At 36.4% G+C, this 18,668-nt stretch overlaps 2 protein-coding genes and 1 pseudogene across 5 annotated transcripts in view; 2 read left to right on the top strand and 1 right to left on the bottom strand.

The window, feature by feature from the left end:
- brd2b (bromodomain containing 2b) overlaps positions 1-8,734 on the top strand; it is a 22,134-nt gene extending 13,400 nt beyond the window's left edge. The window contains exons 8-12 of one of the 3 annotated variants that reach the window (XM_052144439.1): positions 1,905-2,153; positions 2,406-2,650; positions 2,773-3,089; positions 4,605-4,733; positions 6,291-8,734. In XM_052144439.1, the coding sequence (XP_052000399.1) occupies positions 1,905-2,153; positions 2,406-2,650; positions 2,773-3,089; positions 4,605-4,733; positions 6,291-6,424 (1,074 nt within the window). In that variant the 3' untranslated portion in view covers positions 6,425-8,734. Of the gene's footprint in view, positions 1-1,904; positions 2,166-2,405; positions 2,651-2,772; positions 3,090-4,604; positions 4,734-6,173 lie in introns of all 3 variants that reach the window. The other 2 variants (XM_052144438.1, XM_052144440.1) reach the window with 2 other exon arrangements.
- si:ch73-31d8.2 (uncharacterized) lies at positions 7,879-18,668 on the top strand. Of its 2 annotated transcripts, none has more exons than XM_052144443.1 (3): positions 7,879-7,902; positions 10,509-10,759; positions 18,406-18,668. In XM_052144443.1, the coding sequence occupies exons 2-3, from the start codon at positions 10,552-10,554 to the stop codon at positions 18,537-18,539; spliced, it is 342 nt and encodes a 113-aa protein (XP_052000403.1). In that variant the 5' UTR covers positions 7,879-7,902; positions 10,509-10,551; the 3' UTR covers positions 18,540-18,668. The 2 variants fall into 2 exon arrangements, with proteins under 2 accessions (XP_052000403.1, XP_052000402.1); XM_052144442.1 differs by lacking the exon at positions 7,879-7,902 and adding an exon at positions 8,206-8,303.
- Positions 11,192-11,316, bottom strand: LOC127656514 (uncharacterized; annotated as a pseudogene).

The raw sequence follows: 18,668 nt of genomic DNA, 5'->3' as shown, positions 1-18,668 counted from the left end.
CAGCCGTCATTGAGTCTGTCCTGTGTACATATAACTGTCTGGTTTGATTCAGCCACTAAATCGGACAGAAGGAAGCTGCAACGGACAGTCAGGACTGCTGAGAGAATTATGGAGTCCCCCTGCCCACCCTCCAAGACCTGTCCGTCTCCAGCATAGACTGTAAAAAAAGATGGACGACATACCTTCGATCTTTTCCATTGGTGAGAACTGAAGCCGCCAGTGTCCCGATATGGCGCTGACATCTTGGGACTTGAGTCTGCGCAGTTGCGATTTCAGGACCAGACCTGTGCAGTAGTGAGCAGGAAGTAAAGCCGTGAAATCAAGGTCCCGCCCTCACTCTCGCTGAATCGATCGCAAGGATACGCCCCTGCACTTTTGACGGTGTGAAATTATTAATTATACAAATTTAGATATTACATTTAAAGCTCCAATCTCCTCAGTCCTCCGAAGATCCCGAAAAAAAAGTCAGTTGGTGCTTCAGTGACTACTTCGCTCAGAGAACCTGTCAATCACAGCTGTCAATAATGATGTCACAGCACCGTTTTTATAGCATCAAATAACCAACTAAAAACAAACTTATTTTGAAAACAAACACTTGAAATTACATCAACGTGATAAAACTACAGTAAATGACAGAAACTATCTTTGGAAAAAAGATATGTGAAGTGTAATTTAATTGTTTAGTTGGTCTCACGTCCCGTTGAATAACATGGGGAGGCGGAGTTTATGACCTATACTAGGACCAGTCACCGGGGAGCGATCGAGATGTTTTGGCTTCACTTTTGAGGGCTTGTGCGGCACACTTGGTCTCCAGATTGAGGAAACATGTAGGTAGAATCACTCTGGACCCCACAAACCCTGCCCACTCCCTTTTTAACCGTCGCCCTATAGCCGGTGCTACAGAGCACGTAGTGCCAGTACAACCAGGCACAAGAACCGTTTTTACCTTCAGGCCATTTACCACATGAACAAATTAAACTGCCTTCAGGACTCCCCATAGTGCAATAATGTAAATAAATATATGTCATATGTAAATTCACTCATTTAATTCAATAACTGTACATATATTACTACTTGCACATGTACATATGCCATTCTATGTTATATGTCCTCTTTTTTTTGTATGTCTATTTATACTCTTATCATGTTTTATGTTCTGTGTTCACTTGCTTGTTTCACCTATCACCAAAAAATAAATCCTTGTATTCATGAGCACACTTAGCAATAAAGCTCATTCTGATTCTGGTAAAAGTAAATTAATTTGTATTTTCTTTTGTTTTTGATTTAAGTAAATCAGAGTGTGTTTTATGAAGCTCTGTTCTAAAGGCTTCTTCAATCCAATCAGGCAGGTAACCCCATTGAACACATTTATTTTTCATTATCTCAGACTTCTCAATAAAATCTGAATCAGAGTGACATATACTCCTCAATCTTTAAAATGTAGATGTTTATATTTTCTGTATTTATAGGTGTGTTCTCTATGTCCTCTATTTAATTGATTGTTATTGGTTACAATAACGCTTAAAGGCACAGTTAACTTGGTGTATCTAAACTTCTGACCCACTGGAATTGTGATATAGTCAATTAAAAGTGAAACAATCCGTTTGTAAACAATTGTTGGAAAAATTACAAATTTCATGCACAAAATAGATGTCCTAAACAACTTGCCAAACTATAGTTGTTAATATGAAATCTGTGGAGTGGTTAAAAATGTGTTTTAATGACTTCAACCTAAGTGTATGAAAACTCCTAACTCCAACAGTTATTACCTTTAATATTAAACATTATCTGGACTCTCTTCTCCTTCAGGACGTGTTTGAGTTCCGCTTCGCAAAGATGCCCGAACAGCTCCAACAGTTATTTCCTATAATATTGAAAATGTTCTGGACTCTGTTCTCCTTCAGGACGTGTTTGAGTTCCGCTTCGCAAAGATGCCCGATGAGGTTTCGGAGGAGGAGGAATTGTCTCCCATGCCACTAGGGCGAAACATGGGTATGCTGGGCATGCACCACTCCTCTTCCTCCTCATCCTCTTCTTCATCCTCCTCTTCCTCCTCATCAGAGAGCGAACAGAGCAGTGACAGTGAGGACAGCAGCCCGAGTTCTGACAGCGAGGAAGAGCGAGCGCAACGCCTGGCCCAACTGCAGGACCAGGTGTGTACTCAGGTACACAAAACTTTTCTCTCTTCACATATCCACGCAAGAAGCTTTAAAGAAATAGTTCACCCAAAAATTTAAATTCTATTTACTTGCCCTCCACTCATTCTAAACCTGTATGCTACTTTTTTCTCTTGAAATCAAAAGGAGAATCCTTATTTTATCAATGCTATTGATAAAAGGCTTGTAGTCATTTATAATTGGATCAGTAGCATGCACGATTTAACGCTGCGTATCTATGTATTTTAGCTGAGAGCGGTGCATGAGCAGCTGGCTGCTCTCTCCTCCGGCCCCATCATCAAACCCAAGAGGAAACGAGAGAAAAAGAAGGACAAGAAGAAGAAAAAGAAGCCGGAGAAGCGCAAAGGAAGCACAGGTTTGATGAGTGATGAATGCGAGAAACCCACCAACATTTCTAAGAGCAAATCGAGCCGACTGTCACTCTCATCCGCACAAAGCAAGAAAGGGCCTGCTAAGAAAAGCAACAAGCACAAGTGTGTAGTTTTTATTTCACTAGCTCTTATTAAAGGGATAGTGCAACCTAAATGAAAATTCTGTCATTTACTCACCCTCCTGTCGTTTCAACTCCATACGACTTGTGTGTTTTGTTTGTCAGGAACACAAGGAAATCATCCTCGTCATCTCATTTTGCGGCAAATGCTGTCTCCATCCCTCACTACGACTCCGAGGAGGAAGAGGACTGTCTTCCCATGAGTTACGATGACAAACGTCAGCTCAGTCTGGATATCAACAAGCTACCCGGGGAGAAACTAGGCCGTGTGGTACACATTATTCAGTCACGTGAGCCCTCCCTGCGTGACACCAATCCAGAGGAGATCGAAATCGACTTTGAGATGCTCAAGCCGTCTACGCTGCGTGAACTAGAACGATATGTAATGACCTGTCTCCGCAAGAAGCCCTGCAAACCTTATGGTGAGCAGAGATGTAAAACTCATGGTGAAACTAAGATCTCATCCTAACAAGGGCTTGACAATATAGCTAAAAGTATATTGCATTTGAACAAACAGGCATTGTTGCCAAGTAGGTTCTATATGTTATCTATTTTAAAAAAAAATCAAGGCATGTTTTTTTTTTTTTTATACAGTGTTTTTCACTAATTTCAAATACAAGAAATTATTTTTTATAAATGTTATGTATATGCACCAGTATAACAATACATGGTAATAAGCAGCAATATTTTCCAACACTTGTTTGAATGTTTTAATATGGAAAATCCACGTTTTTAGAGACGTTTTGAGTTTGAATTAATTGATGAATCAGAGTAATGAATCAGTTCATAGAAACTGACAGTTGCAACTGATTTGTGGAAATGAATCGAATTTACAAACAGTTTGTTGGTTTTGTTTTTCTTCAATATTATTTATACTTTGGTTGTTTTTCCACACTGTCATTTTCTATCTGCACTTATATTGTAATCTTTATTTTAAACCATTTCTGCACACAATCATGTATCACGTACATTAAGGCTGGTTGATATGGCTCCAAAAATATATATTCTATATTTTTCAGCCTATTGATGATGTTCAGTATATATCTCTATGTATTTGCTCTGAAATTGCTCAAATGTGATTTATTATTATTATTATTATTATTATTATGTTTTTAGATGAACCATCATTTTGTCCAAACATGGTAAATAAATGGTCTGCACTTTTATAGCACCTTTTTAACCTTAGCGGTATTCAAAGCGCTTTACACTGTGACTCGTTCACCCATTCACACACCAATGATGGCAGAGCTGCCATGCCATAGCCTGCCATTGGGAGCAACTTGGGGTTCAGTGTCTTGCCCAAGGACACTTCGGCATGTGGAGTCGGGTGGGCTGGGAATTGAACCCTGGGTAGAGTGGACAACCCGCTCTACCACAGCTGCCCCATACATCTATTGTAGCCAAATGAATTATATATTTTAAAGGCATCAAATAAAAAAACTATTTAAAAATAATTAAGGCATGTTTTTCACATGAATAAAGACAAGGGATAATGAGAATTATTAATTTTCAATGATATGCACTTTGCTATACATATTTGTATTTATGTTATATACAATTATACATAGTAGCTTAATAAAAATGCATTATTCACCTTCATATGTTTTACTAAATTTTTTTTGTGAATGAACAAGGTACATTTTTTGGAACCCTGTTGGATATTGCATAATAATAAATTATTACTGTGTGACCAAGTAAATTGTTTTATTATAATATTGTACTGAATTATAATTATTATTTTGAGGATTAGACTTGTTTTATATAAAATAAATATATTTCTGTCCTATTAACTTCACCAATAATGACCATATCACCATTTTTGTGTTATTTTGATACATTTGTCACCATGCCTGGTCAGGACAGATCCTAGTTTCCTTGGTGATGTAGAAAAAGTACAGTTGTTAACTAACCAATTTTTTATTTACTTGTATATGTAGTAATAAAGAAAGAAGGAGGTGGGAAGAGCCAAGAGGAGCTGGCTCTGGAGAAGAAGAGAGAGCTGGAGAGAAGACTACAGGATGTGAGCGGACAGCTAAACTCTGGGAAGAAACCACAGAAACCTAAAGGTACAGTCAAGTTAAAAGTATTTAAAATTTCCAATATGAAATATTTGAAAATCAGAAAAAAAGACAAAGGTATATGATGAAAGGAAGAAATGAACTACAATCCAATGAAGCACTGCGAATGATGTAATCAATTGGAAATGATGGAAAAAATACAAGTTTGTTGTTGACTAGAAAGAATATATTTTAAGTTTAAATGCAAGATATAGTTTAGATAGTATTCGATTACGTCATGCCCGCAAGAAACATTTAAGTTTATATAGAGAAATGCTGAATACAAATTCACAAAGGTGTTCTGAGAAGATCTATATGAAGATTAATTGAACTGGTGGATTGTATCTTTTCAACTTAAGAAAAACGCTTTGGTTCTGATATATTCCACGTGCTATGATCTCAATACTTAATGAACACTTAGTGCTTACATGAGTTCGGAAAGATATTTAAGTCTCTAAAATCATGCATTATTTTGTCTGTGGGTGGTTGATGGACCTTAAATATTTATTGGTGGGAAAGAAAAATCAAGAAGACGACCGCATCGGAGAATATGAGAAATAAAAAGCGGTTAAACAGGCTTCTGGTGTAATTTTTACTTGATAGAAACAAAGATTATCGCTCGCGTGTGAACGGGTTCAAATTTCTAATCTCGAGTTTTTAACTGCAGATGTGCGCGCACTGTTAAGCACCATAAGTCTAGATCATAGAATAAATGTTATGATTCATCTTAGTTTTGCCTCCCGTTTCCCAAAGCCATCGTAACTTAAGGAGTATTTGAAAATGATTGTAGATTTACGAGTGCTCTGGAGTAATCTTGCAGAGCTATGAGCATCTTAATAGACAGTTTGAAAGCCAGGGCTTGGGAGCATATGAGTATATTGGTTTATAATACATTGTTAAAACAGTGAAAAAGCTTTTTGTACTTAGTTGTAAGTGAAGCATTCCTGAGGATAACTGATGAAAAAATAAGGTAAGCTGCAAAATATTGTCATCGGTATCAGCCAAAAATTTTCATATCAGTGCATCCCTAAAAAACATATCTTTTAAATATAATAATAATAATAATAATAATAATAAAAAAAATGTATGTATCATATTTGATACATTAGCCTTTAATTGTATTTAAGTTTTAAAGAGATAGAATAACTAATGCATGAGAAAATGTCCTCATGTGCCTCTCTCTTTGGTGAAGAGAGTTGTGAGCCAATCATGGGTGATGAGCAACAGGTGGGCCTCATTGTCCTGCTTAAATGGAGAGCGAAAATGACGAGGAAATACACAGGGAGACACAACACACCACATTTAAATATCACTATCACAATGATATAATATACGTCCCTTGGGACGTAACAACTGTAATAATGTTTAATAATAGGTACTTTGCATCTGATGCATGCTTTTTAAAATTTCTTGCTGAAAATTTTAGTTTTTATCATTTTTGCATTATAGGGCCAGTGAAAATGTCACCAGGGCAATTAAGAAAAGGCTGAGTCAGCAGAAAAAAAACAACTTCCCTAGTTTTCCTCATTCGTAAAAACTTGCCTTTCATTTTGTTCGATCTCACAGTGGAAAAACCCAGCGTCATGGAACCTCACACCAAGCCATCTCGTCTCAGCGCCAACAGCTCCAGTTCAGACTCTTCCTCATCGTCTTCTTCTTCCTCCTCTTCATCAGACACCAGTGACTCTGACTCAAGGTGAAGAGATCTTCCTCTAGAGAGAGAGAGAGAGACATGCTGGATGGCAAAAGAAGTGGGCTCTCCCATCACACACAATTCTGGGAGCTGTAGCCCACCGTACACGAGGACACATTTGTGCCTCCTAATCCCTTGCTTGCTGTTTATTTCTGTGTATAAAAAATATATAGATATATATATAGATATATATATATAGATATATAGATATATATATATATATATATAGATATTGTGTAGGATGATTTTTGTTTCTTTTATAAAGAAGAATTTTACCAAAATGCCCATAATGGGAAACTCCAATGGGAGTATACTAAAACCAAACCTACTTTTCTAAGTTGACGAAATAGCTTGTTGTTTTGTTTTTGCTTCCTTTTCTCTCCTAACAACAATTGTGGCTTACCTCTGCGTCATTTTTAAAACTGACCCCAGTGTTTATATCTCATTTTGTGCAACCAAAACTTACATGAAGGTACACACCTCATACAAATCAGACTGCATGATTTAAAGCCAAACCGAAAATATTAATTTCAGAGTTTTTAGTTTTGAGCTACAATGCACTGTATGGTTTCAGAATTGGTTTTGGGAACATTAAGTGTACCGCATAGTTTATTGCGAGTTTCAACTTGATATTGCCTTGAAAGAGTTCTTTTAATTATATTATATTTCTTTATGAAAATATGAAAATCATATAATCACAGTCCAAATATAAATCAAGTCGTATTAGGTGTTTGTGAAATGTTAGTGACAAGACATTTATCTCTTATAAAGTGAAGCATTGGAAAATAACAGCCATAATGGCTCGTTGGCTTTCTGAAGATGGACTGTATTTGTCGAGCACTAGAGAAACACGACTAGATTCAGTTATGTTCTACATTAGGTATATGAAAAGGTATTAAGTTGAATGTTAACTTAAGACTAATGGGTTTTAGGACAACTGTAGAGGCATCGCATTTAAGCAATAGAGTGAATATTTATTAAACAATGCTACATGTTTCCTGTATGTCGTTTCCATAATGATGCTTCTGCTTCTCTCGTCTTATATTTATTTGCATTTCTTTTCTAAAATATTATTTTTGAATGTATGACAAGTGGCAGATTTTCTGTGATATATTCCATATCTGTGGTATAATTAAGAGTTTATGCACCTTGGATTACACATGGGTTTTTATTTGGTTGAAAATACAACTACAGGTCAAAGGTGTGAAATTGTCTTTTTTCTTAGTACTGCTCTGCAACTACGTAGAACAAGAAATACTAGATCTGCTACTGTTGGTGTTTACCCCATATGTAAGTGCTGCAAAAATACTGCTTTGGATTGAATACAGTGAAACAAGGTTTGAGGGACTGGATCTTTGTTGGTTCAGTGAGGGAATTTTGACATGAGGATTTTCAGCCCTGAAAATATTTTTTCATGACACCAAGTCATGAAATTGAATTGGTCGAATAGTGTGGGAAGCCGTTGAGTTTTTGTGTGAATTAAATGTGCGTATGGATATGCTTATGGGTATTCACAAAGTGTTTTGTTAGATTATTTTCCAGTCCATTTCAGGTGTTGGTCACTCCAGCACATTCAGACAGTCATTTCTAATTAGCCTAAAATACAAGAGATCCCATTGTTCAATAACAATGGCTTTTGTGGAATTTAAAAAATGACTTACAATCGTATCTTAAGAGAACTGAAACCTGATTGGCTGGTGGAATTTAGCACTGTAGTTTCATTCAGGTGTGAGGAACCTTTAATAGCACAATGATAGATGAGGAAGTAAATAAACCAGTACATGTCCTGCTGACTCGTGACATTCAGCCGCTGGCCTTGAAATGCTCTGGAGGTTATTTCTATTTTGCACTCTTGCTGTTAATTGGAGATTTTATTAGAGATCAAGGTAACACTTTTCTCTTTTTAAAAACTGCTGTTTAAATGGACGGATCTGCATATTTGAGTTTTGTAGAGTTTGTTCCTGTTGATTGTAATCATGTACATCTATGTGACAGTGTCAGAAATTCACTTTTTGTTGGAAGGGCAATATTTGCCCCCTGGCTATAAATTTCAGGGGCATTTTTGCTGTTTATAAGTGCATGTTTTTACAAACTTTTTACTAAAATTACTTCAACTTATTCACATAAAGTCTCATTCTTAATGATTGATTTGGAATATTACATCTTACCCATAAAGTAACTCGTCTTATACAATTATATAAATAACTGGGCCTAGAATAGAATTAAGAACTATTGAAATTAATATTTATAAAAACAATAATGATGTATTACAAAAAATGGGATGTGTTGCAACTCAGTGTAATAAAGCTTAATGTAACAACTGCACATAATGCAAGACGTTAAATGTAATGTCTAAAATGTCATCTTTTTCTTAAAACGAATCAAAATTTGAGTGCATAATGTCATTTATTATTAATATGAACTCTCTGTAGCAACTCAATGTAAGCACGGTACATAATGGAATAACAGCACACAACGATAAGTGAAGCAATGTTTATAACAATCATTTTCTCTCAACATAAAGATATGAGCACAAAACATATATATATATATATATATATATGTGCAAAATTGAGTAATGTAATGAATACATTAAGATAAATGTATGCTTAAAACTACATTTTGAACTCAAATATTTTTTTATTAAAATATAATAGTTTTGTGATTGTGACCAGCTCCATCATTTTGAGATAGTTTGACCCAAAAACACATTTTGTGCCTCAGCTTTCTGGTTATATAATTATTACATTTCTAATCATTGTCTAGATTTAATCATTTAAATAGTGACTATCATAAAACACTTTTTTTTTGGAAAAAGACTCCCCAACAATTATTTGACAGAAACAGGCGATTTATTCAAACATAAGCTACATTAAATAATTTTACAGACATCAATAACAGACACAGGTAAGTTAAAATATAATGCATATACTGTATAGATACTCTATAATATTCTGCATTATTATTAATGTTTTTATCACCTCCTCTAGATAACTAACAAGCTAAGCACATTATGGGACGATCTTTCCTCAGGTAAACATAAGGTTAGGTGACATTTATTAGTTATTATAATTAGTAGTGGTATACTTTATGTTAGTATTTAGGCTATATATTAGTAGTAATAATAATAATCATAAATGCATGAATATTTCAATCCATTGTATTTCTTTGGTAGTTTAAGACTAGATTTAGACCAAATGTACTATTGTAAAGGAACACCAATGTTTTTTATGCATTCTACTATTGTTTTGAAAATGATTACCATATAACAAAATTGTTACATTTTTAAAAACATTGTTTGGTGAGGTCATAATGTAATACGTTTTTCATACTGTAACAACCTATTACATTTAGCATGCACACATTTTTAGAAAATTATTACATTATTAACATTTATTAAATTAAGTTTATTACATCATGTGCTGTTATTACATTATGAGTTGCTATAACATGTCAAAATACAGTTAATAATATGTAAATAACTTTGTTGAAATAATAATAATAATCCGATGTTACAAATATAAATGTTTAAATTGCAGTGGGTATTTTTGTTACTTTCGGTGCCCCAAGACCTGACCCTTTTATGTGGTAGTTAAATAACATTTGCACAATGTATCTGATTTTCAGGGGTAATTTTTTTCACTTTTATTAGGGCATTTAAAAAAAACAAAAAACAGATTAACAATACTTTTTATCTTTTATGTTAAAAGCTTCAATTTGATCAAGTCAGTATCATCAGTTCTCTAATTCTGTCTGATTATAAATTGGAATTCATTCCATCTTACCCATAAAATCAACATTATTAATTTATAACTAGGCCTGGAATAGAATATTAAAAACTTTTGAAATAGTTTATTCAATTTAATAAAAAAATGGGATTTGTCTAAATTCAGTTTATAAATTGTAACTAATTTTATAAAATTACTACTATTAATAATAATCAGATAAAAACAGGAAGGATTTTTTTTAATTTATCATCACATTTTACACATTTTCAGGGTGCATTTTTGTTACTTTTGTTTTGGTGGCCCAAGCCTTTAATTTCTGACCTTGTATGTGGGTTGTTAAACTGAACGTGACCTTTCTCTTAGGGACCAAGCATTTAATGTGTCAACTAACATCTGACATTTGGTGATGGAAGATGCTGGCTTTGAGTTTGAAGGTGAGGAACTCTGGCACATGGGTCCTGCAGACTACAGAGTGAGGCGACGCTTACCAGAGTTTGCAGCAGACTGGACCCTTGCCAGCGATCTGCCCTCTCAAGTACAACATCACTCCAACACTTGCTTCTACAATATTCCTCGCTGTATTGCAGGAGAAAATGATCCATCAGAATCCATTGGTAAGACCTCTAAATGAGAGCAGGAAACCTCATAATTTTTCAATAGTTAACCTTCCTATGGTATTTGGCCATTTTTGACCAATTAACTTTGTCCTCATTTAATAAAAATTGTTTCCTTTATCAGAGCAGTTCAAGACTTGGTGACTTTTCCTCCATTTGCCATCTGAACATAAGAAAATTATTAAAATAAAATGTGGTGGGAAAAAAAGCGACACTTTTATTTATATATAACGTATAACATTTATATTAAATAAATAAATCAGTCACAATGCTAAACACAAGCACTCTGAAATGAAGGGGTGAGACAATAACACTCATAATGCCACCCCCCCCACCCCACACGCACACACAAACGCACGCACACAAATACACACGTGGACACACACACAAACGCACGCGCACACACACACACGCACACACACACAGGGCATCAATAAGTGGAGCTCCCTGATCTAAAATAAAAGTAATATATGAACCCCAGATAAGGAACGTATCAGATATAAAACCGCTAAGAACAAATATTATGCTTGATCTTAGCCAAAAGACCGAGAAGCGATTAGGGCTGGGAATCGATTTCGTCGTGTTGGGAATCGAGAATCGACTCAATGTTGGAATCGATTTTGAAGCTAGAGTCGATTCCTTTCGGAGTAACCGGTTGATATTTTTGGACTGTTTATTTCCTCGACCACTGAACTAATGAACATTTTTTAAGTCTAATAGCACTAAAACAATTTATAAAAGCATGATAAAATGGCTGCATCTTAACGACCATCAACCTGACGGAGTCATTTGTAGTCCGTCAGCATCTGTAAATCCGCTCTGTTTGTTCAACTGTATCACACAAAAGGTGGTGGATAGTTACTGTACATTCTAATATAAACCTATTTCTAAACAAGAACTCATGAGTGGAAACAGACAATTTCAATGGTGCTTTTAAGACTATTTGCCTGTAGAAAAACAGGTACAACTACTCAAACTTCTCTCACATTTATCTCATGGGAATGAACCATCACGCTTTGGTATGTGCATATAGCCCCTGATTTAATTTTAGAATGGATCTATTAATAGTAAATATAATTAATGCTATTATAAACATTGCAAAGAACGCTTAGTAGTGAGCTGTTTATTATGATGTTTAACATTACCTCCTCGATAACCAGAAATCGGAATCAATTCCTACATTTCTGGGTTCAAACAATTCTAGAACCAATACCACTTAAAGGTGCATTCACTGATTCCTCAAAAACACTGTTAATATTCAAACTCAACTGCCAAAACAAACACACCCCTCCCTTCAGTGCTCCATTGGAAGCTCCGCCCCCCCAAATGCATGCATGCTATATGGTTTTTCCACACACCAGCTCTTGACACTCACAACTCTCCTGCTACTAAATCTTACATCGCAACAACAGCATATATGGGTTCTGTGACACATAGCAAAATGTATGTTACCCAACTATCGAGAAGAAAAAGAGCAACTTCTGCATCCGTCTTCAAGCCTTTTACCTCTCCGAGGTCTCACCACCACTGAAAAGCATCGCTGATGCTGACGCGGCTCCTAGCCCTAAACTTATCATAATCCTTCTTTTTTAGTTTATATTCATCTGACCTTTTTCTTTTGGTCTGTTTCTCAGCCATTTGTCCAGAAATTTCGCATCACTCTTCTAATTAAATTCCCCCTCGCTCTGTCCCCATCCCCCATCCTGTGCACGCTCAAGAACCACCCCCTGTTGCTGATTGGCACACAAGTAGTGTTGTGTGGATCGGTCTGTTCCACTTTGTATTTGTCCCATTTACAGAGCCAGGGCTGTGTACAAATACTAGATTTTTTTTCAGCCCACCCACAGAATGGACAGTGGACTGTGAGGGATATTTGCAGAATTTGTCATAAAGTGTATTGGATTAGAATTACTGTGTGCCGAGTATTGACGCTGACTACCACCGACAGAGTTCGAAACCAGATAAGAGGAAGTTGAATGTACTGAATTGAAAATCAATGAAATTCAACACACAGTCACACTTCACAATTTCATTAGTCCAAAACTATCGAAGCCCTGAACCACAAATTTTTTCTCTCTTAAATTTAGTTTTTTTTTCCCCCTCTTCAAAAGTTTTTTTTTTTTTTCACATAAAAAAAAAAAAAAATCTTAAAAAAATAAATAAATAAATAAATACAATAAAAATGTCACTCTTCAAAAAAACATTTTTTTCACTTACATTTTGTATTTTTTTTTCTCTCTTCAAAATGTGTTTTCATTAAGCATTAAAAGCATACGATTACGTGTTTACTGATAGTGGCACCTGGTGGCCAAGGGTGGTACCGCATTCCTTTTTTTGAAGAGTGAAAACAAATCTTTTTTTGAAGAGATCATTTTATTTTATTGAAGTTAAAAATTATTCCCTAATAGGTAAATAATTTTTAGTTTATAGGCATACCATTTCTCTCTAAAAATAAATAAATAAAATTGACATCAAAATATGTAGTTTTTCCTGTACAGCATCAGAAATGGTCCACCACAATGTTTCAGATGGCCCCCTCGTGCTTTATCTTCTTCCAATAACACAATGAAGGCCTTTATGCAGAAATTTGGAGTATAGACATTTGGTGAGAAAAATTCCCTGGTTTGAAAGCCTTCACTTGGAATAATAAGGCGTGTACTCTCATGTCTGGTATTGATTAATGGTTAACCTCTTGTAGCTTACAGAAGGAAAATGTTTTTGTCAGTATTCTCCCCATGCCATGGACAGACCATAAAGCAGTCTGTTAATAAATAAAAAAAATAAAAAAAGTGAGTCAGAATCTCACAGGAAGCAGAGGGCCGGAGTCCCCCCCCCGCCGCATTTGACGTCATAGCGATTCCATTGGCTTTAATGAGTGCTATATCAGAGAGTATTTAGCAGAGATGGGCCACTTCTATTTAAATTAATGGGAGACTTTGGATCACCCAACCAGAAGCTCTAGCTCCCAATGGTCAACGGAGGTAGAAAGGAAGTCCAGGCTTATAGGCAAAAGAGCCAATCACCTTTTAGATACAGACATCGCCTGTCAATCAAATCGCTAACACACATGCGCATTAGCTATACAAGCTGGGAAAATTGCATGTATGATATGAGGTAAAGAAGTACAATTTATGATTCCAATATTATCAAATGTTATTACTGATTTGAAATATGTTTTTTGATTGTCTTATTGATGATCTTGACCAACCATTTTTGAGATTTCCTAAGTAGATAGGAGCTGCACTGGCATGACTTGAAATAAACTCCCGAGAGCGTTCCAAAGATGGCCGACATTAGACTGACTTGCTAGAAAGACTTTGCCTGTATTCAGAGTCTGAGTAGAAATCCTACAAAATCATTTTATGATGTGTCAATATAACTTTGTAAATACAACATTTAATGACTTTTAAATAATATATGACAAATAATAGTATATTACCACAGCTATACATTGTGAAATGAAACATTTCTTGTTTTTCAGTTTTGGCAAGCTATACCTGTGCCACAGAATTACTGAACCACAATATTACAAAATATTTTACATATTTACACACCTTACCGATCATATATGCACACCAGCAATTATAATGGAAAAATAATTGTGTCCTGATCAATTCTGAGTACATTTAAGAACAATTAGCTTAAACCAACTTTTCTTTAACACATGATTGTTTTAAAAAAATAAAAATAAACATGTTCATTAATTATGTGAAGCCAGTCAAGTTATTGTCATATCTATAGTGTTTTTCACTTTCAAAGCCGTCGCGATAACAAACAGTCACACCCTCGGGACTCTATTTCACGGACGGACTCATTTGATTGTAACGCCGGATGCATTCTGTCCCTTGGTAGATTTGTAGATCTGCAAATTTTATTTAAGAATAATAAAACTGATTGACTCTGTGCTTGTGAAGAATCGGTTGAATCAAAGATTCAATGACTCACACATAACACATTAAATACGCTCATTTGTTGCCGTCTACTAGCGTTACAGGTTTGCAAAAACACAACATATATATATATATATATATACACATACACACACTCACCTAAAAGATTATTAGGAACACCTGTTCAATTTCTCATTAATGCAATTATCTAATCAACCAATCACATGGCAGTTGCTTCAATGCATTTAGGGGTGTGGTCCTGGTCAAGACAATCTCCTGAACTCCAAACTGAATGTCAGAATGGGACAGAAAGGTGATTTAAGCAATTTTGAGCGTGGCATGGTTGTTGGTGCCAGACGGGCCAGTCTGAGTATTTCACAATCTGCTCAGTTACTGGGATTTTCACACACAACCATTTCTAGGGTTTACAAAGAATGGTGTGAAAAGGGAAAAACATCCAGTATGCGGCAGTCCTGTGGGCTGAAAATGCCTTGTTGATGCTAGAGGTCAGAGGAGAATGGGCCGACTGATTCAAGCTGATAGAAGAGCAACTTTGCCTGAAATAACCACTCGTTACAACCGAGGTATGCAGCAAAGCATTTGTGAAGCCACAACACGCACAACCTTGAGGCGGATGGGCTACAACAGCAGAAGACCCCACCGGGTACCACTCATCTCCACTACAAATAGGAAAAAGAGGCTACAATTTGCAAGAGCTCACCAAAATTGGACAGTTGAAGACTGGAAAAATGTTGCCTGGTCTGATGAGTCTCGATTTCTGTTGAGACATTCAGATGGTAGAGTCAGAATTTGGCGTAAACAGAATGAGAACATGGATCCATCATGCCTTGTTACCACTGTGCAGGCTGGTGGTGGTGGTGGTGTAATGGTGTGGGGATGTTTTCTTGGCACACTTTAGGCCCCTTAGTGCCAATTGGGCATCGTTTAAATGCCACGGCCTACCTGAGCATTGTTTCTGACCATGTCCATCCCTTTATGGCCACCATGTACCCATCCTCTGATGGCTACTTCCAGCAGGATAATGCACCATGTCACAAAGCTTGAATCATTTCAAATTGGTTTCTTGAACATGACAATGAGTTCACTGTACTAAAATGGCCCCCACAGTCACCAGATCTCAACCCAATAGAGCATCTTTGGGATGTGGTGGAACGGGAGCTTCGTGCCCTGGATGTGCATCCCACAAATCTCCATCAACTGCAAGATGCTATCCTATCAATATGGGCCAACATTTCTAAAGAATGCTTTCAGCACCTTGTTGAATCAATGCCAAGTAGAATTAAGGCAGTTCTGAAGGCAAAAGGGGGTCAAACACAGTATTAGTATGGTGTTCCTAATAATCCTTTAGGTGAGTGTATATACACACACACACACACACACACACACACACACACACACACACTTATATAACAGTTTTAAGATATATGCATTTAAATTTCATAACAAAATTCCATTAAATTGAGTAATCTTTAACACAATTAAAGATAGATTTAGATATACACTGGCGGCCAAAAGTTTGGAATAATGGACAGATTTTGCTGTTTCAGAAAATCGGTACTTCAATTCACCAAAGTGGCATTCAACTGATCAAAGTACAGTCAGGACATTACTGATGTAAAAAACAGCACCATCACTATTTGAAAAAGTCATTTTTGAAGACAGCAGCATCACTCCAACACCTTATCCTTGAGTAAATGGTTAATTTGGTTCTTGAAAATCACATGCCATTATAGCAAACACTGCTGAAAGCTATTTGGTTCATTAAATGAAGCTTAACATTGTTTTTGTGTTTGTTTTTGAGTTGTCACAGTATGCAATAGACTGGCATGTCTTAAGGTCAATATTAGGTCAAAAATGGCAAAAAAAGAAACGTCTTTCTCTAGAAACTCATCAGTCAATCATTGTTTTGAGGAATGAAAACTAAACAATGCTTGAAATTGCTCAAAATCTGAAGATTTCATACAAAGGTGTAACTACAGTCTTCAAAGACAAAGGACAACTGGCTCTAACAAGGACAGAAATAGATGTGGAAGACCAGATGTACAACTAAACAAGAGGATAAGTACATCAGAGTCTCTAGTTTGAGAAATAGACGTCTCACATGTCCTCCGCTGACAGCTTCATTGAATTCTACCCGCTCAACACCAGTTTCATGTACAACAGTAAAGAGAAGACTCAGGAGGCCTTATGGGAAGAACTGCAAAGAAAAAGCCACTTTTGAAACAGAAAAACAAAAAGAAAAGGTTTGAGTGGGCAAAGAAACACAGACTTTTGAAACAGAAAAATTGACAACAGATAATTGGAAAAGAGTGGTACGGATCTGAACCCCCATTGAGCTTTTGTGGGATCAGCTAGACTGTAAGGTGTGTGAGAAGTGCTCAACAAGACAGTCACATCTATGGCAAGTGCTACAGGAAGTATGTGGTGAAAGGTCACCTGAGTATCTGGACAAACTAACAGCTAGAATAACAAGGATCTGCAAAGCTGTCATTCCTGCACGTGGAGGATTTTTTGATGAGAACTCTTTGAAGTAGTTTAAGAAGTTCTGAACATTATTTTCAGATTGTAATAGTAATTTTTCATGTTATTAATGTCCTGACTGTACATTGTGATCAGTTGAATGCCACTTTGGAGAATAAAAGTATCAATTTCTTTCCATAAGAGCAAAATCTGTACATTATTCCAAACTTTTTGCCGTCAGTGTAATTCATATTTAATATAATTTAGTTAACTATAACTCAGTTCGATCTGATGGAGATTTGTTATGAAACTGAAATATATAAATCTGAAAAACATGCTAATATATGTGTATATATATATACACTCACCTAAAGGATTATTAGGAACACCATACTAATACTGTGTTTGACCCCCTTTCGCCTTCAGAACTGCCTTAATTCTACGTGGCATTGATTCAACAAGGTGCTGAAAGCATTCTTTAGAAATGTTGGCCCATATTGATAGGATAGCATCTTGCAGTTGATGGAAATTTGTGGGATGCACATCCAGGGCACGAAGCTCCCGTTCCACCACATCCCAAAGATGCTCTATTGGGTTGAGATCTGGTGACTGTGGGGGCCATTTTAGTACAGTGAACTCATTGTCATGTTCAAGAAACCAATTTGAAATGATTCAAGCTTTGTGACATGGTGCATTATCCTGCTGGAAGTAGCCATCAGAGAATGGTCATGGTGGCCAGGATGGCATTTAAACGATGCCCAATTGGCACTAAGGGGCCTAAAGTGTGCCAAGAAAACATCCCCCACACCATTACACCACCACCACCAGCCTGCACAGTGGTAAAAAGGCATGATGGATCCATGTTCTCATTCTGTTTACACCAAATTCTGACTCTACCATCTGAATGTCTCAACAGAAATCGAGACTCATCAGACCAGGCAACATTTTTCCAGTCTTCAACTGTCCAATTTTGGTGAGCTCTTGCAAATTGTAGCCTCTTTTTCCTATTTGTAGAGGAGATGAGTGGTACCCGGTGGGGTCTTCTGCTGTTGTAGCCCATCCGCCTCAAGGTTGTGCATGTTGTGGCTTCACAAATGCTTTGCTGCATACCTCGGTTGTAACGAGTAAACAAAAAATCTACAAATTTGTATTTTTACACATTTTCATATGGACATGTGTAATGGATGATTTCAGGTACAAGCTTCTTTTAGTACACAAAACTTCCTTTATTGATTCCACATATTACTTAACACTCAATTATGTGTGTTCACACAGAGGTGGAGAAGCAGGAAGACCCTCGAGAGGTTGAAACAGCAGTGCTGGTGGCCGGGATTGTTGTGGGGTTTCTGGGACTGGTGGCTGGAATTGTTTTTATCGTAATGAGTAAGATGGAGCCACCAGCTGTATGACCATTCGCAACTGACCTCTGCGGCTTCATTCTGTATGAGAAACTGCTTATCCTGTTATAAATACTGTTGAATACTGCTTTTGGTCCTCAGAGTAAATGATGTAATACACATCAGTCCAATAAATGTAGG

The sequence above is a fragment of the Xyrauchen texanus genome, chromosome 15, assembly GCF_025860055.1.
Source record: "Xyrauchen texanus isolate HMW12.3.18 chromosome 15, RBS_HiC_50CHRs, whole genome shotgun sequence".
NCBI lineage: Eukaryota > Metazoa > Chordata > Actinopteri > Cypriniformes > Catostomidae > Xyrauchen > Xyrauchen texanus.
This window is presented reverse-complemented; position numbering and strand designations above follow the sequence as displayed.

Coding starts and splice junctions, on each gene's coding strand:
- si:ch73-31d8.2 (XM_052144443.1), top strand. CDS start 10,552: ATGGAAGATGCTGGCTTTGAGTTTGAAGGTGAGGAACTCTGGCACATG. Junction 10,760..18,405: donor TGATCCATCAGAATCCATTG/GTAAGACCTCTA, acceptor GTGTTCACACAG/AGGTGGAGAAGCAGGAAGAC.